The 25,217-nt window shown below is 46.5% G+C and overlaps 1 protein-coding gene across 1 annotated transcript in view; it reads left to right on the forward strand.

The window, feature by feature from the left end:
- The first annotated feature begins 280 nt into the window (after positions 1-280).
- Positions 281-25,217, forward strand: part of LOC146788756 (vomeronasal type-2 receptor 26-like) — a 757,063-nt gene continuing 732,126 nt past the window's right edge. The window contains exons 1-2 of the mRNA XM_085630964.1: positions 281-333; positions 5,602-5,893. Of these exons, the coding sequence (XP_085487090.1) occupies positions 281-333; positions 5,602-5,893 (345 nt within the window). The remainder of the gene's footprint in view (positions 334-5,601; positions 5,894-25,217) is intronic.

Below are 25,217 nucleotides of genomic sequence, written 5' to 3' on the forward strand. Positions count from 1 at the left end.
ATGACGAGCAGGGGTGTGTGACACAAGCGTAGCCGCCTCACCATCGATGTCATGGACCACGAGTTAAACTGTAAGGGGCAGATTTACAGGGCCCTTGCGCCAATTTTGCATCATTTGTAATATGGGAAAAGTGACACAAAAGTGGCACAAGGGGCTTGTAAATAAGCCCCTAAGTCTAGAGTATTGTTGGATCTTATCTCTGCACAAATAGCTAGGACAGCTAGGAAATTATTAATCCAATTTCACTTTTTCACTCTCTGTGTGCTGATGTTTGGCGAGAATGGAAGGTTGCCGCGAGCTGCGGCACTACGTGCCCAAGCTGCCTACAGGAAGGTGAGTTCTTTTTGTACCATTTCTTTTTAGCATGGGCTACCCACGCCCAGGGAGTAGTTGGCTCACACCAATCTTGCCGTAAGACACTGTTTCATTGCTCTTAGGTTGCTGCCTGCTGAAACAAAACAGGCAATTGTGTGTGCATTAGCCAAGTAGCTTCATAGTAGTTGGATTATTTGAGCAGACAAAAAATGTAAAACAACCAAAAAGATTCTACCTTTTACTACTAACGTTAATGTATCCTTCCGAATCTGAAACTCTTATATAGATGGATGGTTGGAATGAGTGTAACCCAATGAATTGACCAGGGAAACACTATGTGTTTTTTTGATAACCCTCACACACCAAATGCTCATTCGGTGTCATGCTTCATCATCAGGTTCTTCCCGTCCTGCTGCGGGACGGGGCATGCTGCAACCAACGGAGACGCGGGAGCACTTTTTGTGAAAAGACTATGGGCCTCATGTAGGTAGCCAAATACCGGTCGGTAACGGCCGAAATTCGGTAAATTTCCCATTACCGACCGGTACTTAGTCAAGTGAGATGTAGGAGGCCAAAAACCAAAATTCGGTAAATATGAAGCGGTAAATACCGATTCATATTTACCGATTTCTAAAATACCGATTCATATTTACCGAATACATATTTTCCGATTCGGGAAATATGAAGTGGTAAATATGAAGTGGTAAAACGGAAAAAGACATGTACGTAAATTCGGTAATTTAGAAATCCATGAAATTCGGTAATTAAGAGTCGGTAATTAACACAGATTGAAAGCAGGTGGTAATCATCAACAGTGCATAAAATAAATCCCAAAATGCATCAGCGTGGACAACATGGCCGCTCTGTATGTCATTGCAAGGCGCCTACGTCTACAGGCAGCAGGTCTGAGGATATGGAGACGGGAGGAACGCATATACAGACAGCGCATCACACTCTTCCAACTGACTGAGGCTGAGATACATGAAAGGTACAGGCTACACCCACAAACCATCATGGACCTGATAAGGGACCTGCACCCACTCCTGGACCAGCCAACAAGAAGGGCGCATGCCATACCACCACATGTGCAGGTTCTCTGCAGCCTACATCTACTTGCTTCTGGAAGTTATCAGGTGGTGATAGCTGCGGTGGGCGGTGTATCCCAGAGTTGCCTGTCCCGTTTCTTCAGGAAGTTCCTGGATGCCATGATGCAGAGAATGCACCACTACATCAGCTTCCCAAACACACAGGCTGAACTGCAGAAAACTAAAACTGACTTTTATCACATGGCACAGTTCCCCCATGTCATCGGCTGTATTGATGGCACACACATCTCAATCTGCCCACCAGCTGCCACTGAGCACATCTACAGGAACAGAAAGTCCACCCACTCCATCAATGTGCAGGTAATCTGCGATGCAGGGAACATCATCACTGACATTGTTGCGAAGTTTCCTGGGAGCACCCACGACTCCTACATCTTCCAGAACAGTGGGATCTACATACGACTGCTTGCCGGAGAATTTGGAGAAGGATACCTGCTTGGTAAGTCACAGTCACGCTCCCTAATACTTAGTGCAAATCATAGTGTATTGAGGCATGTGACTGATGGTTCCCTTTAACTCACCTAGGCGACAGTGCATATGCCGTGCGGTCATTCAACCTGACTCCCTACCTACACCCATCAACCCAGAGTGAGAGACGATATAATGTGGCCCACAAATCTACACGAAATGTGGTGGAGCGCACATTCGGACTGTTGAAGAGCAGGTTCCGCTGCCTTCATAAAAGCGGAGGTGCACGCCAGTACACACCCATCATCTGTTGCAAGATCATTGCCACTTGTGCAATGCTGCACAACCTTGCCACAAAGAGAGGTACAGAGGTGGAACTAATAGATTTTGAGGACAATGATGATGAATCAAGTCAGCCAGAGCACAACGCTGCTGGAGTGCCAACAGCAACAGATGGGAGAGAGAGACGGGCAGAGATCACATGCAACTATTTCTGAGTAAGTAAGGGGACACAGTCAGTTGTTGTCTGTAATGACGTAGTTTAATAATGCGCCACTACGCCACTAAACAAGGATAATGCAATTCTGGCAACATTGCTCATTCACAAGTGTGAAGTCCAGGGTTACGTCACCCAATAGTCTATTGCTACGTGGTGCAGCATCAAAGTTTGCGGCCACGCGCTACATTGTGGGATGGCACGGATTCAGCCTCCTCACTGGTGCCAGCCCCATTCCGCCTGCTGCTCCTGTGTGTTTCTGGGATGGGGGGTGTGATGCTGCTCCTGCTGCTGGTGTCCATGCTTTCAGCAGCATCCCCTGCACCACTCGTGGCCGCCTGACTGGTCAATAGGACCTCCAGGGCACTGGTGACCTGCACCATCCCCCTAGTGACGTCGCTGCTGCAGTGTGTCAGGCCCTCCTGCATGTTCACTGAGCGCCGGCAGAGTAGTGATGTTGCAGTTGCAAGGCGGCTGAGTGCCCTGGTGTGCCTGTCTCCCCTCTGCCGTTCCCGGCGCCTTGCAGCTCTATCTGCATCCAACTTGCTGCACAACAGCTGCATGGACTGTGACACGTCCCGCAGGCCCGCTGCCATGTCAGTAATCCCCGCCGCCATTGCGCAGATTTTCCTGTTCATGTGTCTGAATGTGGTTCTCAGTCCCCGCACATGCCGCTGTACTGAAATGACTGCCTTTGTTTGCAGGCGCTGTTGTTTTAACATGTTGGCCTCCAGGCCCCCAAAGACTCCATGGCTGTGATCGATTGGTGATGGACTTTGCTCACGCGACCTGCGGCGCCGTCCTGCACCTGTGTCTTCTCCCTGTGAGATGGAGGGCACAGTGGTATGTCTCCCATCCTGGGGCATAGTATTTGGCTCCGGGCCCCTGCTGTCATCAGATGATGTGTGTAACACGCGCAGCCTGGCAGCAGCACGCCTCCTCGACCTCACTATTGCAGGCGGTGATGTGGCCGGTGACTCCAGCATGAGTGGTGATGCTGGCTCAGGTACTGGGGATGCTGGCTCAGGTACTGGTGATGCTGGCTCATGTACTGGGGATGCAGGCTCAGGTACTGGGGATGCTGGCTCAGGTACTAGGGATGCTGGCTGTGGCAACGATCTCTGGCCAGAACTTGTGGTGGCCATAGCTGAACTGGCTTGACGGTGTGCCCTCACTCCGGTGCCATGTGCAGTCCTGCGCGATGTTACGTCTGTGGACAGAAATGCAACATCAGCTCAGTGTACCTGAAGGCATGCATTGCAAGCATGACAATAAATTGATGTAACACTCTCACATTGTCCTCTGTCTGCTTTAGGCTAATGTGTGTACCATGCATCATTGTTCTGTGCTATTCTGTTCATGGTGGGGGATCCCTGACTACATCTCCCATAATGCATTGCCTGTCTGCAGTAACACATGGACTGGAGTGGGATACTCATTTCACAATGGGGGATGTGGGATAGGGGTAGGGGGGGCTACATTGCTGTGCATTCCTCCTACCTTGTTGGGTGGCGGCTCTGGCAGAACTGTCGGCATCCCCAAGGCCCACGACACTCTCGGGCTCGATTGTCGACTGCACCAGCTCCTCCAGTTCGGTGAGGGCAGGTGCCCTGTTACTTCCACCTCCTGTCAGGCTGGCCTCCTTCTGGATGTCCCCCATCTTCCTCTTAGTCACGTCAATGTCCCTGTGGGTCACTCCCACAGCATTTACCTGCGCCTGGATTGCCAGCCAAATAGTGCGTTTCTCACACTCTGCCACTTGCAGGGATTGCCTCCCAAAAAGCTTCTGGTGCTGCTTCACCAACTCCTCCACTAGCACCTGGAGTTCCTTGGGGCTTAATTTCACCTTGCGCCTCCTTTCCCCTCCTGTCCTCTGCACTCCCAGCCTCTCCTGAGTCTGTTGATTGAGTGCACCTGCCTGGGTGTGGCCACTTCCTACTTGGGTGGGGTTTGGTTGCACAGGATTGGCTGTTTCAAACAGTCATGTGATTTTGTTTTTCCGATTCGGTATTTTCCGATTCGGTATTTACCGAATCGGTAAATACCACCTCGGTATTTACCGATTCGGTACATACCACCGCGGTATTTACCGATTCGTAAATACCACCGCGGAATTTACCGAATCGGTAAATTTCGATTCTTGAATACCGAATGTTACCGATTCGGTAAATATTACCGATTTGTTACCTACATATAACTTACCGATTCTTAAATACCGATTCGGTACGGTTCGGTATTTAAGAATCGGTACATTTTATTTACCTACATGAGGCCCCATGTGTGGTGCAGATGTGAGAGAGTTAGGGTCAAAAGGATTAGTGGTGCCAGTTAAAAGTTATCTGGCTAGTAGAAAAAATTATTTATTGCTTTCCATAGCTGGTGGCACTAAAAAGGGAAATGGAGGTGATCTATTGTAATGAGATATCACCTTGTAGGTCAACATGTTTCGAAAGCCATCCCCTTGGCTTTCTCGTCAGGGCCATGAAAGATCCCTAGTCCACTCAAGCATAAATTAATATTACGTGACTATCAATGTAAGCTTCACGCTCACCTGTGTAATACCTCAGAGGTATCATTACCCCGGTGAGCGCATAGCCATGATGACTGTCTAACTACAGATGCCCTCCCCTCCTGTGCATAGCTCACGAGGCTGTAGTTATTCTTGAGTAATATTAGTAGTTTCGAAACAGATACCAAATAGGTATGGTTTTGCATGCATAATTGACCAGCATGTACCGAAGCAAGAAAAAGTGCTGCATGGAATTTTAACGTATGTAACAACAACTTTGCTTTTTGGTAATGGAGGCAAAGGTAAAAGGAACAGAACTCTGATGCCCTTGATGAGAAACCACCGCTCTTTAGTTGTGTTTTTTCAGGGCCCCAGCTAATGAAATCAAAAGGTCAGTTGTATTTTAATCCAGTTTCAGATACTGTCAGGACGCTCAGCATTATGTAGTCTTTGATCCGGTCAAAGAAGTTGGTTTTTTAAGTCTTATATAAATCTACATATCATCTGCATATTGATGGGAAGGGAGACTCTATGAGTTAAATAAATCAAGAAGAGGTTCCAGATAGAATTTAAAAGAGATGGAGGGGGTAGATCCTTGTGGAACCCCCAAGGGTGTTTACAGAGTCCTAATCACAAGGGGATAAAAGGGATAATGAAGAGTGAGGTTGATTTTTATTTCAAAAATAGCAACTCTATAAAATAGAGAATATTGTCTTCAAAAGCCACCTGCATAATAAGTAACTCAAAGTAATGTATTTTCCTTGCAGCCTTACCAGCCGTTACTTTCGACATTTCTTCGCCTTTGTTTTTGCCATTGAGGAGATTAACAAGAATCCTGACCTTTTACCCAACATCACCCTGGGCTTTGAGGCCTTTAATTCATTTCTCAACGTGGCCCAAGTGACCCTAAGCACAATGGGGTTATTATCAGGAAGAGAAGATTCGGTCCTAGTCCCTAACTACAGATGTCGGTCGAGAGGGGTCCTGGCTGCTGTCATTGGTGACATGTTATCAACCACATCTGCTGCTATGGCAACCATCACTGGGCTCTACAGACACGTGCAGGTAAGAAGAAGCTTACTTATATGACATGCCTTAGAAATTCTTTTTTCTGAAACCAATACAAAGCGAATTTATGTTTCCTTTTAGGCACAATCTCCAATCAATCAATCAGACATTTGTTAAGCGTGACTACTCACACGTAAGGGTCTCAAGGCGCTGGGGGTTAGTAGGTTCCAGTCCATCAAGGGGGGGGCTGTCAGAGAGCCAGGTTTTGAGGTTTCTTGCGAAGAACGGGAGCGATGTTGTCTGTCTGAGGTGGAGCGGAAGGGCGTTCCAGGCTCTGGCCGCGAGGAATGGGAAGGAGCGGCCTCCCGATCTGGTCTTTCTGGTGTGGGGGACCACGGCGTAGGAGAGCTGGGCTGATCATAACGTCCTCTGGGGTTCGTGGAATTTGAGTCAGCTGTTCAGGTATGCTGGTCCGGTGTTGTGGAGGGCCTTGTGGGCATGGGTGAGCATCTTGAAGGTGACTCCAGCTTCGATGGGGAGCCAGTAGATTCTGTGCAGGTGCTGGGAGATGTGGCAGTGTCTTGGCAGGTCGAGAACCAGTCTTGTGGCTGTGTTCTGAATGTTCTGTAGCTTGCGGGTGAGGTTTTTGTTTATTCCGCATAGAGTGCGTTGCCGTAGTCGAGTCTGCTGGTGACCGGGGCGTGAGTGACGGTCTTTCTGTGTTTTTAAGTGGATCCATTTGAAGGTCTTACATAGGAGGCGGAGGGTGAGGAAGCAAGAGGACGAGACAGAGTTGATCTGACGGTCCATTTTGAGCTTGGAGTCCAGGATGATTCCCAGGTTGCGTGCATGGTCCGTGGGGGTGGGCGGGCTTCCAAGAGTGGGGGGCCACCAGGTGTTGTTCCAGGTGATGGGGTTTGGGCACATGATGAGTACTTCTGTTTTGTTCGTGTTTAGTTGTAGGCATCTGTTTTTCATCCATTTGGGCATTGCTTCCATGCCTTCTCAAAAGTTGTGTCTGGTGGTATTAGGTTTGTTGGATAGGGAGAGGATGAGTTGGGTATTGTCTGCGTATGACACAATGTTGAGTCCGTAGGTTCTGACGATGGGGCGAGCAGAGCCATGTAGACATTGAAGAGCGTAGGGCTGAGGGAGGACCCCTGGGGGACTCCTCAGGTGGTTGGTGTAGGGTTAGAGAGGAAAGGGGGGTGTCTGACTCTCTGTGTTCTGCCGAAGAGGAAGGAGCGGATCTAGTCGAGGGCCTTGTCTTGGATCCCTGCATCGTGGAGTCTGCGTATTAGGGTGCAGTGAGAGACTGTGTCGAGCGACGCTGAGAGGTCGAGGAGGATGAGGGCTGCTGTTTCTCCTTTGTCCAGGATGGGTCGGATGTCATCTGTTGGAGCGAGGAGGGGGGTTTCCTTACTGTGGTTTTTTCTGAAGCCGGATTGGGAGAAGTTGAGGATGCTGTGCTCTTCGATGAATGTGGTGAGTTGGCCGTTGATGGCTTTCTCAATGACTTTTGCTGGGAACGGGAGCAGGGAGATGGGTCTGTAGTTTTTGAGGTTGGTGGGGTCCACCAAGGGTTTCTTCAAGGGGGAGTTGACGTCGGAGTCTTTCCAGTTGTCGGGGAACGAGGCAGTTGCCAGGGAGTGGCTGATGGTGTGGCAGAGCATGGGTGCAATGGTGCTGGCGGCTTTGTTGAAAATGTGGTGGGGACAGGGGTCCATGGGGGCCCCGGAGTAGATTGACTTCATTGTCTTCAGTATGTTTTTGGTGGTGAGGGCTGTCTAGTTATTGATCACTGGCTTCAAGGAGTCGGGGTGGTAGGTGAGGGTTCAGTGTGTTGGTTGTCTTCGTCGAAGTTGTCATAGATGCTCTTGATTTTGTGGTGGAAAAAGGTGCTGAGTTTGTCACAGAGGTCTTGTGAGGGAGGGATGTCGGTGGACTCACTGGTGGGTTGGGCGAACTCCTTTATGATGCTGAAGAGTTCTTTGCTGTTGTGTGCGTGAGTGGAGATTCTGTCTTCAATAACTATTTTCCCCATTGGTGGTGGCTGTTGGTGGCGGCTCTGAAGTTGTTGTGGGCGTCTATGGATTTGGTGTTACTCCAGGTCATTTTGAGGCGGCGGCAAGTGCGTTGGGACTGTTGAAGTTCGGTGGTAACCATCTGGTTTTCTTGGCATGGGTGTTGTTTTTTTGAGGGGAGCTATGGTGTTGGTGCTGTCGGAGATCCATCTGTGCAGGGCTCCGGCTGCGGTGTTGGGGTCGTCTTTTTTCGCTATGGTTAGGGTGGAGTTGCTGAGTGATGAGGTTAGCTGGTTGTCAGTGATTCTGGTCCAGTTTCTTCGTGGGAGCAGGTGCTGGTGTCTATGATGGTGGGTGTTCTGAAGGTAAAGTGTACTCATCAATGATCAGTCCATGGGAGTTCGGTGGTATGGCTAAAGGTGATGGAATTTCCTGTTGTGAAGAGGAGGTCAAGGGTGTGTCCTGCTGACTGAATGGGTTCAGTCACGATCTGTCGGAGTCCAATGTTGTGGAGGTTGTCCAGGAGGGATGTGGTGCTGGGGTTCAGTTGGTTTCGAGGTGGAAGTTGAGGTCTCCGAGTAGGGTGTAGTTGGTGGACACGATGGCATGTGGGGAGATGATGTCCATGATGGAGTTGGCGAAAGATCTGCAGGGTCCAGGGGGTCGGTAGATGAGGGTTCCTCGGAGGTTGGTGGTAGGGCTGGCCAGTATCTTGAAGTGAAGGTGTTCCATCAGGTCTGTGGGCTCGTCGGGGAGTGTGCTCAGGTGGGGGGTGGATCTGTGGGTGATGTTGATTCCTCCTCCCTGGCGAGTGGGACTGTCCTTCCTGGAATGGCGATGACGATGTACAGTTCCGAGGTGGAGTTGGTCCATGTTTCGGGGGTGGTGCTGTCCAGGAGGTCCCAGACTTCGATGGTATGTTTGTGGAGGGATCAGACATTGAGGAGGATGCATTGCAGGGTCTTCGGTTCGGTTGTGGTCTTGCGGGTGGGTTGCGCCGGGTCCGTGGTCTTGGCGATGCTGCAGGTCTGCTGGCAGTGGTGACAGCTGAAGGGTCCGTGGGTGTCAGCTGGTGATGCTAGCTTGCAGTTGTTGTTCCATCCTGGGTTGAGAGCGTGGAGTGCCACTGGGTCATAGTATCAGCGTTGCGGAGGTCCAGGGTTCCTGGCACTGGTCGCGGTCGGGTTGTGGACAGGCACACACAGGCTTGCCTTTGGCACGCATTTGGCACGCCAGTGGCACACCCACGCAGCGACCGCCATTAAGTAGGGGTTGGGGAGGGCTGGACAGATGGGAGGCCAGAGCGGGGAGAGGAGCTGGATTCAGCCGGTCACGTTGGTCGTGCTGGGGGTGTCGCGGGGGCAGCAGCAGCATAGAAAAACGTGCAGAAAGAGGCAAAAAGAGAGGAAAGAGCAGAAATAAGGCAGTGAAAATTTCAAGAAAAGTGGAGGAAAGAAACAGAAGGAGCGTGAGAGGGGGAGATTAAATCAGTGAAAAATGAGTAAAAACAAGGGGTGGGCGGAATTTGTGTAGTCGCGCTACGCAAAGCTCCTCGAAATTGTAAAAAATATCCGCAAGCAAGCAGAAATTCTGCGAACACACGGAGTTGCTTGTGTCGCCCATTCATAATGCTTTTTTGCTATTCACAAATGCTGTTTGTGTGCTCGGGGGAAATATCTCACGAACACGCATTTTGAAAACGCAAACAAGCAAAAAATTCCGCGAAGCTACGGATCGCGGAACTTTTGGCAATTCCCCGTTCTCCACAGAAAGCAAAATTACCCAAATTCTGCAAATTCTGGAAGCGGAACGGAATTTACTGCCCAGCCTAATAAAAACAGGAAAGACACAGAGGGGGAGTGAAAGGGGGAGATTGAAATCATTGAAAAATGAGTGAAAACGGACGAAGGACACGGAGAGTAAAAGGGGGAAATTGAAATCAGTGAAAAACGTGTGAAAACGGAGAGAAAGAGCGGAGCGAGAGGTCCACTGGACCACCAGGGATGAGGCGCAGATAAAACCTGTGGGTGGAGGAGGGCCTCGAACACCAACACTCGAGAGTGCAGGGGCTCGGGGAAAGGCCTCACTTGATGGTGGAGCTGCGAGGGAGGGAGAGCAATTTCACTGACAATGAAGTCTGTTTAAAGTCTTTCAGTGGGTCTGGACTCATGTGAGTCGCGACAGAGGTTGTTCTGTTTGTCCACCTCCTCAGCTCTCAGTCGATCCCATGAGTGCCCAGGAGATGGTTCTTAAAGGAACAGCATTGATTATAAGAGAGGAAGGGGGAAGGGTGCCTCTATATTAGGGTGGGTTATATATTCATTATCTATTTATTTATTTGTAGTTTTGTAGTGCTAGCATTACCCGAGGTTATGAGAGCACTTCTCATAAATACATGCTGGTAACAGGTTGCTTATGCAATCATTCCAGTTTAATTGAAACAAAACACTTCAGATTATACTCATTATGGTGTGTGGCAGAAACTTGCATTTTCTTGAGGAGATGGAGGGCTTTAAAGCTGCAGCCTCCTGTCCAGTAATATCCCACTGTCAACCTTACATTTAAATATTGTTAAGTAAGTAGGGGGTGCAAGGGGCATGTATGATACAGGTTAAAATGCATGTTTGCCTTCACGCTCACCCCCTACAGATACACCTGTTTGCATCTTCCAGTTACAGTCCTTCACTTGCAGCTGACCCATAGGAGGTGCCTTGAGGCAGTTGCCTCACAGCACCTTATGGATGCCTGAGCTGGATGTAAGGAGATCCCTGGATGAAGGGAGTGATCTGGCTCAAGAGGCGGACATTCTGATAAAACACTGGCCATTGCTGTACCTTCAAGTCTGCCTACAACCCTCCCTAATGGTGACACTTGGGTGACTGCCCAAGAGCAAGCAGTTCAGTGCCTCTGTGCAGACAAGAAGGAGCTATTCCATCACAACCCTGATGAAGAATGCAAGAATGTCAAGGAAGTGAGAGGCAGCAGTGTCATGTATTTCATTAATGGCCCACAGCAGTTTTCACAATGTTGTCCTAACTGTGCCAGTTGTAGGCTTTAATTTCCTTTGCGCATGTTACTATATAAATCCGCTTGCCTTTGTGACACATTGTACTTTCACACGGAACCTGCATATTATGTTGCATTCTGTTCTTTTCCTGGGATTTAGTCTGAGCACCACCTGCAATGTCAAACAACAATGTCCCTTGTCATTCACTCTCACACTAGCACCTAGACATAACACAAGAATGTGGCTGTTGTTTATGTGTATACATATCCTATCATAGATGAGTACATGAGCTACAAACAGACACATGTAATGAGAGTTCTGAGTCAAAAGCCCTGCATCTGCAGAGATTTAGAGCATCCATCTGTGTATGCTAAGCTATGGGATCAGTCAATAATCTCAGAGATCTTTCATATAATCACATAGCTTTAGGAGCAGTGGAGGGAGGTTAGGTTACTCTGTCTTATAAAATGATAGGGCTTTTCCTCGTATATGGATTATTAACCATGCTGACAGTGTTTTTACTATTCATTTGCTTCCTAATTGTGGCACATAAACTGCATTTCAGAGCACAATACTTTGAATAAATATTCTAAGCTTTCCTCGTGTCTCCTTATTATCTAACTGTGTACAAGTATGAGTGAGACAGCGAAAGGGTGTGTCTTGATTAGGCCTGGGTGGAATTCCCAGAGTTTTACTTCGTCGAACTCTGTAAAGTGACAGAAAAAGTCTTACACACTCCGCGGAGTTCCACAAGTGATGGAGCATGTTAGGTCGAGCTGCTCACACTGATTTTAAGCACCAAGAGTTTGTCCCACACTGTAAAATCAGCGCAAATTGCACATCACATCATGCCTGAGACTGCTGATGCTTTTTGCCGCTTGAGTGGGCCTCTAACTCGAGCGGCAGTTTCCTCAACTTGAGTGGCAGATTTCTCAACGTGAGCGGTCGCGAACTGCTGTAAATGCCCACATTGAGAAATCTCGCCGAAAGGAGGTATAGAATGATTTGTTTCTCATGAACACTCGCCAACTTACTGCTGGTGAGCCACACAAGAGAAAAAACTCCTCTTCACGTCACATCGCAGAGTTTTGTGGAACTCCCCACGCAATGCAAAATGAGCAAAACTCCACAAACTCTGCTGGCAGAGCGGAATTCTTTGCCCACTGCTAGTCCTGTTACAGTGATCCCTGAGATGGTTGAGATTGTTGTGCTCTGGGGTGCCAATTCACTGGTTTTCTGGTAAGGTTAGGAGCGCAAGTGAGGCACTATTGGTTGTCAGACTCGAGCACATAGGTATTAAGGTCATATGGTGTCTCAGTCCTTGCATACTGATGTTCTATGGTCCCAAGCATAGTTCTGTTCCAGAGCAAAATCCCTGCAACTTGAGGACCTCCCAAGTGAGTCACAGGTTGGACTGCAGGTGCCTCAAAATAGAGACCAATGAGACTACCTCCCTTGTCGGACCCAGCAGTGACTATGTCTGGGGTGGTGTACTCTGGGAGTAGAGTAGATGTTGGTTCTGCCACAATAACAATAATTAAGGCGGAAAGACATGCAGTTCTCTCTGAGAGGACTAGTATAGGGACAAAATCACATCTGCTGTTGGTAGCTGCCACTGATTCTACCTCTGTAACCTGTGTTCTAATTAAAAGAAAGTTTGAAATGTGCACAGGCAGGGTGAAGATGTTTGAGTTTCACAAATCCACCATACTTTTTCATGATGGACACCCGAAACTATTTCCTGACAGCCACAGAATGCCAGAAGAATATCAGAAAAATGTCTAAGAAATCCCAATTCTACCAATACAGGGGCATTTTCGCATTAATAAGAGTACATATTCTACAATTACTCATATCTAAATGCCATCATCTGTGGACGAAACAACATTTTTAAAATGATTTTTTTCCCATAGATCATCACTTTGGAAATATATTTAATTCTGCCTTTGACAAAGGTTAACCACTGAATTTGAAAAACATTTCAAGGTTGCAATGGGTCTGAGATGAGTTCTAGGGGTGGGAAGAATTTGCAAAAGCGACTTTCACAAATTATCGCGAAAATGTTCAAAATTATCGCAAACAAGTCGGAAATATCGTGAAAATGCAGAAGTTTTTTTCCTGCCTGTTCGGGGTATTTTCTGCGTGGTCGCGGCTCGCTAACTTACCCATGCGGTTGCTCGCGGGCGCGGCCATCTTGTTTTCACTCTTCTCGCGGTGCATGATCGCGAGAAGAAAGACATGATCGCGCGACTAATGACATTGCTGCGGGCGCGAACTGTCGCGAGACAGCGCAAATGGCTACCAACAATCCAACATCTTGTGGAGAACGCGACCGGATCGGGAAAACTTGTCGGCGAACGCGGGGATTCAGGTAAGGCGATCGCGCGCGTGCGAGAATGTATTATTTTACAGAGCGAGCAAGAAACAAATTATCGCTAAACTGCGGAATGCGGAAATTTTGACATTTTCGCGCTCTCCGCGGAACGCGAAAATGTCAAATTATCGTAATTTCTGCGAGCGGAACAGAAATTTGCCCAGGCCTAATGAGTTCCTGATTACACACTCACAAAAGTGCAACTCTATGTGTTTGCACAAACATACAGGGTATTGCCTTCATGTAATACTCCCTCCCCACTCACATCACAACCTTGGTAGTAGACCTACTTCAGTGAAAAGGAATTTACAGTCATAAATTGGAAAAGCCAATCAATCGTGCTTTGCTGTTGACAACAACCAAGAAATTAAAACTTACAATACAATCATGAAGCATATGGGTCAAAGAGTGATGTGTGAAAACTGACAAGGGCTCCACAAAGTGCAATACTGGGCTGCATATCCTAGCACCCTATGATGCTAGTTTGCAAACTATGATTGTTGCATGTTTAGAAGACTTTTCTGGGAATGGAGTAGGAAGGGACTGGTGGGCCAGTTGCCCCAGGCATGATTTCCAGCTGTACCAGCATGTATTTTCCATGGAGAAGCATGATTGGGCTATTCTCCAAGGGGAACCCATCATGCTTGGTTTAGAGGGTAGGTTTTTCCTTCCCTATTATTGCAGGTACAGTAAAGATATAGGAGGGCAACAAATCATGTTCTACAGCAAAGATTTGTTGAGGAGGAACCGAATGACCATCACTTTGCCATCGCTTGTTCTAGCATGCAATAGAGCTACTGTTCTTCCATCCAGAACAACTTTTATTTCATTTGAGTAATTTCATCAGACTTGAGCTAAGTTCAACTGTACTCTCAGAGTTATCTAGAGCTCCTATGTCCAAATCACAAGTCTCCACAAAAGGTTGATGTAGATGTGTTCTGCACTTTACAATATTCACAGTTGTCCAATACATTCAACATGAAAATGTAGCCTACACGTGTTTCATCTATGTTAGGTACACCACTGACTTCATCAGGGTTATTGCAAATGATCTGAAGTACTGCAATCAAGTTTAATAGTTAGTGCCTTCCAATATCCACATTATTATCCATGGCTGACAACCCATATCACAGAGAATGTCTCCAATTAAAATTATTTATATATAACTTGTAATATTAGGTCTCTCACAAGAGTGTGTTCCAATCATTGGCCAACATATTTATCGATTTTGTCAGCTGGCCCATTGAGTATCATCTCTTGGAATGTTGCAGGCATCACACCCAATCGGATAGACCCAGACTGGATGCAATACCTAGAAGACTTTGATAGAAGACTTTGAAATCTGCATGTTCCAAGAAAGCTGGGCCACAGAATCTTACCCTTTACAAGCGGAGCTACAGAGGGATATAGCGCACGTCGCCCTCCACTCAAAACAAACCTGCTATACATCGGGATAAACATCATGAGCATCTCCACAACAAAATCTTGGTTCAACTGCTTCGGTAACAGCTTATGAATGCTGTACACACTGGGTCCTATCCCTTACTTAAAAAGATTTCTCACGCCCAAAATGTTTGCACATCATATCCAAAAAAAAAAAAATGTGTGAAGGAAGTGAAGGCACCTCACGGAAACACCACCATAGGAGCTACTGACAGGTTCTCATCAGTGTGCTCCGATTATCATCATTGGCAATCTCCACAACCAAAAAATGAAAATGTGAAAAAATGTGCACAAATGAATTAAAAGTGTGAAAAAGGTAAAATATGAACCCCGAAAAGTATTTGTGTGCCTATCAACCCAGACCCCCTACTGTCAAAGCAAAGAAAAATAGTTTTTCTTGCTTTTACAACATAAAAACGAGCTGAACAGTCACTAGCACTACTGCAAATTTTAATCACTGCTGTGTGTTTGCTCACTTTAAAACCAAGACCTACTGTCACACTCCATCAGTTCATTATGAGAAGCCAACACGTTTCATTGCCATTTAACAACTTTCTGGAAATTTCTTCAGGGCTAGGGGTCAATCCTCGCCACACTGTGATTTCAATAATGTACCCGGTGGTTGACTAAACCTTGCATACCAGCAGCCACCTTTCAAGGTACGTGTACGTGTCCAGAATGCCCCAATGTACTTATTACGGTTGCTCTCTGTCAGCTGCCCTTTAGATAGCGGCTAAACGCACCCTGAACCCCAAAAATACCCCAGCATCCCAAACCCCAAATATACACTTAACCCTAAAATTACCACTGGACCCCAATAACATATACCCCGACACACCAAACCCCAAACTTACCTTATACTTACATGTAAAAAACATATGCTTTTACCATTCATTCATTTACAACTAATTTTGTTGTAAAATCATGTGTGGTAAAAGCATGTAAAATGTAATGCCATGCGTTGAAATGGCATTACGGAAAATTGTATTTGCGTTGTCATGGTATGCGGGGTGATGGTATGCGGGGTAAAATATTTGTTGTAATAGTTGTTTACCCTCCATCTCCCATTGAGCACTCCCTAAATACCGATGTTCTATGATGTAAACATAAAAAGAAAGCTGGGATTTCTCGCCTTTCGATATTGACGAGATTTCGCAGTTTGAATCCTTGGGCTTCTCACTGAGAGATAGATCAGGCCATGTCCTGACTGGAATTTTATGCTATAGACCTCCGGGAACCATGAGCGAACAGTCTCAACAGCAGTTCCTGGATGTGATCAGTAATTTGGCACTCACTCATCGCAGGCTACTGATTCTGGGAGACTTCAATCTTTGGCCCAATGCTTTGATGAAAACTGCGTTTAATAACATCATTCAATCCTGCGCTAATTTTAATTTGTCACAACATGTGCTGGAATCCACACATTCGGCTGGACATGTTCTAGATCTAATTTTTGCAGCAGAGAATGTAGTGACCGTGGACAACGTCCTCCCAGTGGATTGGTCCGATCACCATCTAATTAGTTTCAGAATCCTGTCGATCTTTAGGGGTTGTACCCCCCCGCCTAAAGAAAGTAGTAGTGTCTTAAGCAGGGATTGGAAATCCCTCAGAAGGAAAGCTCTGGGGGCCCCTTTATTTAAGGAGGCTCCCCTCCCTGTGCCAGGGCGCTCAGTCGACTGCAACTTTAAGGAGCTTTGTAGCTATATCACAACCACCATCAACAGGACTGCCCCACTGAAACGGGTTAGGAAAATAAGCTCCCCTTCGGCCCCCTGGTTTTCCGAGGAACTAAGAGTTTTTAAAATTCAATGCAAACATGCAGAGAGGCAGTGGCGTAGGCAGTACCTGACCAGCGACAAGATTATTTGGCAAGAACTGCTGGTCAGGTACAAGCAAGCCATCGCTTCCACTATAGCGTTGTATTTTGCTGATCTTATTTCAAATGCCTCGAACAAAGCTAAATGTGTTTTTAACATCTTGAGAGGTATTGCCAACCCAGAGTGTCTGACGAATAAGATCATCCCTTCACAGGATTTGTGTGATGGGCTGGCTGTCTTCTTCCACAACAAAATAAAGGGAATCCTTGATGGCATGCAGCCTAACTCTGTTACTAATCATAAGGCTGGAACTTGTACTTCCACAGTGGATACGCCTGACTGTATTGCCACAGTGGATGCGCCTGACTGTACTGTGCTCAGGCCATGCGAAGATGCACCCATGGGACCTTGTATAGATCACTGGACCTGCCCTTCTTCGGAGGACTTCTCTGAGTTGGCTATGAAAGTTTGCTCTGGCTCACCCTTAGACCCTATTCCGCAGAAATTCTGGAAAGAATTAGGGTCAGATACCTTTCCGCACCTCCATAGGATTATTAACCAGTCATTAATTAGTGGTGTAGTCCCTGCCTGTTGGAAGGATGCGTTGGTATCCCCCCTGTTAAAAAAACCCTCGCTGGATCCCGCTTGCTACGGGAGTTATCGCCCTATTTCTTTACTGCCCTATCCAGCTAAGATACTTGAGCGACTTGTTAGCCAGGAGTTTTCTGAGTTTCTTGAGAGCAACGGGATTCTGGAGGAGAATCAGTTTGGCTTTCGTCAAGGGCATGGTACCGAGTCTGCCCTGATCATTGCTATGGACGATTTGCGAATGCGGGCGGACAAGGGGCACTCTGCAACTTTGATATTGCTTGACTTGTCCGCCGCTTTCGATACGGTTAGCCATAGTATTCTACTACTTCGGCTTGAGGAGATAGGGGTTACAGGTTTGGCCCTTAAATGGCTATGCTCCTATCTATCGGATAGACGGCAAGCAGTCTTTTTGCCTCCATTCCAATCAGATTTTTTGCTGAACAAACAGGGGGTTCCACAGGGTTCCTCTATTAGCCCTATTTTGTTCAATGTTTATATGCGCCCTTTGGTGCAGATCATCAAATCCTGTAATATCTCTGCAGTTAATTATGCAGATGATACGCAACTGATTATCTCCTTGGATGGTGATGATCAGGTGGACTCTTTATCCTCTTTCCACAATTGCATGATAGAGATGACGAATTGGTTGAGGAATAATGATCTGCAGTTCAATGGTGCCAATACTGAGATTCTACACTGCTCAGTGGGAAGGGTGCCTTTTATTCTTCCTTCCAATTTTTGGCCTCTCCCTCTAGATACCCCTTTGGTTCCAGTAAAGACTGCTCGCAATTTGGGTGTCTGCCTTAATGAGAATCTAAGTCTGGAGTCACATGTCAATAAGGTGGCTTCAAACTGTTATCTGATCATGAGAGGTTTACGTAGGATTTTGCCCCTTCTTCCCTCTCATGTACGAGGTACAGTAGTCCGATGCACAATCCTTAGTCGCCTGGACTACTGTAATGCCTTGTTGCTCGCCTCCCCTACATATCTGATTCAGAGACTTCAACGGATCCAGGCTGCTGCCGCAAAGCTTGCTCTTCTTAGACCGCGCTTCTCCTCCAGCACTAGGGCCCTGTCCGAATTACACTGGCTGCCCGTGCATCAGAGAATTTTGTTTAAATCTCTGTGTGTAGTTTTTAAGGCTCTTCATGGCTTTGGCCCTATACCACTGCAGAATCTCTTCAGTTGGTATACACCTACGCGCATGCAGCGCTCCTCTTCAGCTAGGCTGGCCTTGACTCCCAAAACAACGAGAGTCACCCTGGGAGGCCGTGCCTTTAGCTCTGCGGCTGCACGCTTATGGAATGGCCTCCCTGTGGAGCTACGACTGGTCCGGGATCCGACCCTTTTCCGCAGACAGCTGAAAACTTGGCTATTCCCCAGAATTTAATCCTTAGCTCCCCACTGTCTCCTTTCTCACTCTGTCTTTCAGCGCCAGGATGCCCGTTGGGTTGCAGCGCGCTCTATAAATATAAATACATACATACATACATACATACAAGTAATCAGACTAAGGCCCCTTTTGTATTGGTATCAGGGTTTGTAAAGCACAGCTACTCACCTGTGAGGGTCTCAAGGCACTGTGGCAGGGGGGATACAGCAGATTAGACTGAGGGGCTGATTAGAATGTACCATATGGCCGTTAGGGTCATTGTCGACATTGCTAAGTTAGCATGAGCTCTGCTGCCATGATGCTGCTTTTGCACACGTTACTACATGACTTTATTTTGCAAGACTCTGTGCCATTCACATGAGAACCGTCTGCTTTCTGCGTTCTCTGCCTGTTCCTGGAGTTTAGTCTGAACACGGAGTGCAAGGTCGATAAATAATGCCCCTTGGTATTTTGTTCTGGTCAGTCATAAGCATTTAGACAAAACATGCTAAGCACAGCTGCGGCTGCTGGAAACCGGTCCCTTGATATTGTGGGTATGCATGTTGGGTTAAGACACACTTGGAGAGGGACTTTTCTAGGGAGAAGAGCTATACCGCTCCTATGATGTAGAAATACCATCTAGGCACTAAGGTATGGGGTCTGCTAACAAAGCCCAGAGATCTTCTTTTATATAATAAAACTTCTTCTTTCCAAGGGGAGGGTGGTTCGGCCTTATAGTCCTTTATCCACTATCTATGTACGATGATATCCCCTTTCATAATCTATGGGCTTGCTACAATGCTAACTGTATTAGGTTTACGCATTTTGCTGCTGGTAGTGGCTTGTATACTGCATTATAGAGCACTATAGTTAAAAAAAACATTTTGAACTATAATAGTGAATCTGTCAATTCTTATTGGGGACAAGCGTGAGTGAGTGAGCAAAAGGGTACGTCTTGCTACCTCCATTCCTGAGAGAGTCGGTAGTGTTGTTTTTTGGGTTGTCTAATCATTTGTAGCTTCATACTTTTGTAGGAGAAAGAATGATGTACTATAGCTAGTCGGTACTTGGATTTTGGGTACTGAGGAGGGAAGAAGGCTTAGCCCCGTACCCCGAGGTCCTGTTTTCCTGCGCATAGTTATGTGTATGTGCTGAATCCTCGCAACAGATGGTAGTGAGACCGCCACCAACAGGCTGTCGGTGGCGGTCTCCCCATCATTTTAAGCAGCTTTCCCACCCTCCATATTTTGATGGCTGGTTGTGTGCTGGCGGGCAGAAAGCCCGACCACCATGGGTCCTACAGTACCAATCAGTCCGATTGCCTCTTGGACCACTCCACATCCCCCAAATGGTGGCAGTGCCTACCAGGCACCGCCATAGGGATAACAATTGTCCCTTCCCGGTAACCTGTTCACTGCGGTTCATCTGCCATGAAAAGGCTTGCGGGGAGGGACATTGGGCCCCCCTTCAACTCCCCCGCAGATATGGGATCTGGGGGGAACCTACAAATCCCTGTATCATGTGACAGGCACTGCATGGTGCCTGTTATGAAGTGCAGGGATATGTAAACATACCTTTTTAGGTTGAGCCTGGAGCAGTGCACATGCGCTGCTCTATGGGAGGCATCATGGAATCTCTCCAGACTCCCCCGAAACTTTTCCGTGTGGTTTTTCAACATCCACACATTCTATTGGCCTTTGCTTGTGGCTTTCAAAAATGAAAGCACGCAATAGGCCAAAGGCGGGTGCATGTCCCACCTTTCCTCTAAATGTTCACTCCCACGGCCTACAGCTGTCAGGAGCGAGCAGGGGTACGCAGGCTGCCAGCTGCATTCCTCCCATGTCATGGATCATTTTACAAATTAAACAAACCACAGTCGCTTTCACTTTCTCAGCTGCGCGTGCTTGTCTTCCACACTTGTCTGTGGTTGTTTTTCCTGTTCACTCCTTTATTTGTTTCTTGCACTTTTTAATTTGTCACACTATCACCCATTGGTTTATTTGATTGCAAGCACGTTATTTAATTAAAACTTGCCATCGAAAAAGGCAGCGCACGCTTGCAAGGCAGGCATAGTCATGTCAGATTAGCAGACTGCTGCATATCTGGAGCATTACCGGTATGTATACCATAGCACACTACGCTTCCACTTCCGGAGCATTAGCGGTGCATATACCATGGCACACTAGGCTTTTACTGCCAGAGCATTACCCATGTGTATACCATGGACACGACGCTTCCACTTCCGGAGCATTACCAGTGTGTATACCATGGCACACTATGCTTCTACTTTTGGAGCATTACCAACGTGTTTACCATGGCACTCTACGCTTCCACTTCGGGACATTACCCGTGTTTATACCATGGCACACTAGGTGTCCACTTCTGGAGCATTACCGGTGTGTATACCATGGCACACTAGGCTTTTACTGCCGGAGCATTACCCATGTGTATACCATGGACACGACGCTTCCACTTCCGGAGCATTACCAGTGTGTATACCATGGCACACTATGCTTCTACTTTTGGAACATTACCGGCGTGTTTACCATGGCACGCTACGCTTCCACTTCGGGACATTACCCGTGTTTATACCAGGGCACACTAGGTGTCCACTTCTGGAGCATTACCGGTGTGTATACCATGGCACACTAGGCTTTTACTGCCGGAGCATTACCCATGTGTACACCATGCACACTACGCTTCCACTTCCGGAGCATTACCAGTGTGTATACCATGGACACTACGCTTTCACATCCGGAGCATTACCAGTGTGTATACCATGGCACACTAGGCTTTTACTTCTGGAGCATTACCCGTGTCTATACCATGGCACACTACTCTTCCACTTCTGGTGCATTACCCGTGTGTATACCATGGCACAATAGGCTTCCACTTCCAGATCATTACCAGTGTGTATATCATTGCACCCTATGCTTCTACTTTTGAAGCATTACCGGTGTGTATACCATGGCCATTGCGCCTCCACTTCCAGAACATTACCAGTGTGTTTACCATGGCACACTATATTTCCATTTTTGGAGCATTACCGTTGTGTTTATCATGGCACATTACATTTCCACTTCCAGAGCATTTCCGGTGTATTTACCATGGCACACTATGCTTCTGAAGCATTACCGGAGTGCATACCATAGCACACTACACTTACACTTCTGATTACTAGAAATGCTCCACTTCCAGAGCATTACCTGCATGTATATTAGGGCATACTACGCTTCCTCTTCCGGAGCATTACCAGTGTGTATTCCATGGACACTATGCTTCCAGTTCTGGAGCATTACCAGTGTATACCACGGTACACTAGACTTATAATTCCGGAGTACTACCAGTGTGTATACCATGGCACACTGCACTTCCACTTCTGGAGCATTACCGGTGTGTATACCATGGCACACTAAGCTTCTACTTTTAGAGCATTACCTGTGTGTATACCATGGCCATTGTGCTTCCACTTCCAGAGCATTACCGGTGTGTTTACCATGGCACACTATGCTTCTGAAGCATTACTGGTGTGCATACCATAGTGCACTACGTTTCCGCTTCCAGAGCATTACCGGTGTGTATTCCATGGACACTATGCTCTCACTTCAGATTACTGAAAAATACCTCACTTATGGAGCATTACCGGTGTGTTTATCATGGTGCACTACACTTCCAGTTCTGGAGCATTCCTGGTGTGTATAACATGGACACTATGCTTCCAATTACGGAGCATTACCGGTGTATACCATGGTAAAATAGGCTTTTACTTCCTGTGTATTACCGGTGTGTATACCATGGCACATTACGCTTCCACTTCCGGAGGATTACCAGTGTGTAAACCATGGACACAACGCTTCTACTTCCAGAACATCACCGGTATGTATTCCATAGCACACTACGCTTCCACTACTGGAGCATTACCGGTATGTATACCATGCACACTATGCTTAAAAATCCAGAACATTACCAGTGTGTATACCAAGGCACACCTCGCTTCCACTTCCAGAACATTACCGGTGCGTATACCATGGCACACTAGGCTTTTACTGCTGGAGCATTACCCATGTGTATACCATGGATATGGCTCTTCCACTTCCGGGACATTACCGGTATGTATACCATAGCACACTACTCTTCCACTTCTGGAGCATTACCGGTGTGTATACCATGCACACTATGCTTCAACTTCCAGAACATCACCGGTATGTATACCATAGCACACTTCTCTTCCACTTCTGGAGCATTACCTGTGATAATACCATGGACACTATGCTTCCACTTCCGGAACATTACCACTGTGTATACCATGGCACACTAGGCTTTTACTTCTGGATCATTACCCATGTGTATACCATAGCACACTTTGCTTCCACTTCCACAGCATTACCCGTGTGTATACAATGGCACATTTGGCATTTACTTCTGGGGCACTACCCGTGTGTATACCATGGCACAGTATGCTTCCACTCCTGGAGCATTATCGGTGTGTTTACCATGGCACACTATGCTTCCACTTCTGAAGCATTACAGGTGTGTATACCATGGACAATGTGCTTCCAATTCCAGAGCAATATGGGTGTGTATACCATGGCAAACTACGCTTCCACTTCCAGAGCTTTACCAGTGCGTATACCATGGCACACTAGGCTTTTACTGCCGAAGCATTACCCATGTGTATACCATGGACACGACTCTTCCACTTCCGGAACATTACCGGTATGTATACCATAGCACACTATGCTTCCACTTCTGGAGCATTACCAGTATGTATACCATGCACACTATGCTTCAAATTTCAGAACATTACCAGTGTGTATACACGGCACACCACACTTCCACTTCCGGAGCATTACTTGTGTGTATACCATGGCACACTAGGCTTTTACTTCTGGAGCATTAACAGTGTGTATACCATGGCCGGCGAGGTACGGGGAAGTTGGTAAAAAGCAGCAATCCGTACACTTCAAGGGGCTGTTCATGTAATTAATCAGACAGAAGCGTAAGCCACTTTCTCCTGTCTCTCCAGCAGCCTTAAACAGCATCTTACACTTTCACCATCAAAGTGAAAGATGCTGCTTAACACTACTGGAGGGAGCGGAGTCAGACAGTTTGACCACATACATATTCCACTCTAGTCTATTTTCTGTTGCTAGCATTATAGCAGTCTGCTATGAACTTCTTTTCTCTGTGGCCAGTATTGAAAAGACTAATTGCATAGTAACAGAGCAATTATTGAATATGCATGTGATTGCACTTTTGCAGTACAATCTGATTTTTAAAAAAACAGACCAACGTGAATAGGTTCCTACTGTGTGAGAGGGTAATAATTGGGGCCACCAGAATTATGTGGAAGTGGAGGGCAAAATATGCCGCAGGGTTGAGTAAATTATGTGGGAAGAAAAGGCAAATTACGAGGCACAATGCCACACATTTTGTGACGGTATTACTTCATTATTTTGCCATATTGTAAACATGCTAACACTGTCTGAGCTTTGGCTCCACCTCATTAGTACCAGTGGAACACCTAAATATAGCAATAAGCAGCAGATAGGTGATCAGTCAGGCTTTGTAAAGGGCTTTCAGCAGTGCTGCAAGGAAATGCATGGGTTCTCGGATATCCACTTTCGGCAGTGCCACATACTTCAATCCATGTTAAACTAGGATAGGCCCAGGTGATGTGACATTACATTAAACAAATATATGACTGGGCCATGGGGTGAACAACTAGGAGGAAAGATTGCGGGCTTTTTCCCCTGGTCTGTTTCCTGTTGTGAAAAGATTCCATTTTGTGTGGGGCATCTGCTTTCGGTGAATACCACTCCTGTGGACGAGTGCCTTCTCGTGGGTTCTTAGGTCTGCACGATCTGGCTAGGGAGCAGACTTATCCGTGGCCCTGTGGGACATTTTAAGTCATGACTATGGCCACTGCAAAATATTCTAAAGGAAAACATCACAAAGTTATTTAAACATATCTGTTAAGGAGCATAAATAATCGTAGCACAATAAAAATAACTCGGCTCTTCAATAAAAATGCATTGAATGGAATCATGTTATGTGTTCTGGAGCGTTAATGTTCTTTCCAAATTAGTTATGCGATTTAATTAAAAAAACGTAATTTATGAATTTCAATTTTTTGTTACATATTCTTATAGCCTGCTTGCAGAGCGCACACATTCATATGAGTTACCATGCTACAAAATCACTACGGATAACAGAAATATTTGTAGTGCACAACACAAATGCTCAAATAATAATACTGATAACATTATTAATAAAACAGATTGAGGTAGTTCATTATTTTATGAGAGGTGTAATTAGATGTATAAGAATCACGATTTTGGTCTTGTATATGAAGTTCTTAAAGAATCTTTTATATTTTAGATGCCCCTGATGAAGGGAAATCCCGAAATGCATTGGGCAGATCACAATAAAGATGTGACGTGTGAAAGCTATCACCGCTCCAGTGTTTATGTGATCATCTCTGCTGTGGATTATGAATGTATAAAAAGAATTGAAGAAAGAGAAAATCGGTGAAAAAATATTGAGTAAAAAGATTGGATTAAATGGAAGAATAAATTAATAATTGGATTGATTAGATTCATTCAAATACTCGGCTGTGTGGCTTGAGTTGGTACCCAAATGTGGGTCCATTGTGTTCAAATAATAATAAAACATTTGGGAAGAAAGATGTGGTGCCGAGATGTACAGTACCTTATCGGGTACCCTACTGCTTTTTAAGGTTAATTC

This window comes from Triturus cristatus, chromosome 10 (assembly GCF_964204655.1).
Source record: "Triturus cristatus chromosome 10, aTriCri1.1, whole genome shotgun sequence".
Lineage (NCBI taxonomy): Eukaryota > Metazoa > Chordata > Amphibia > Caudata > Salamandridae > Triturus > Triturus cristatus.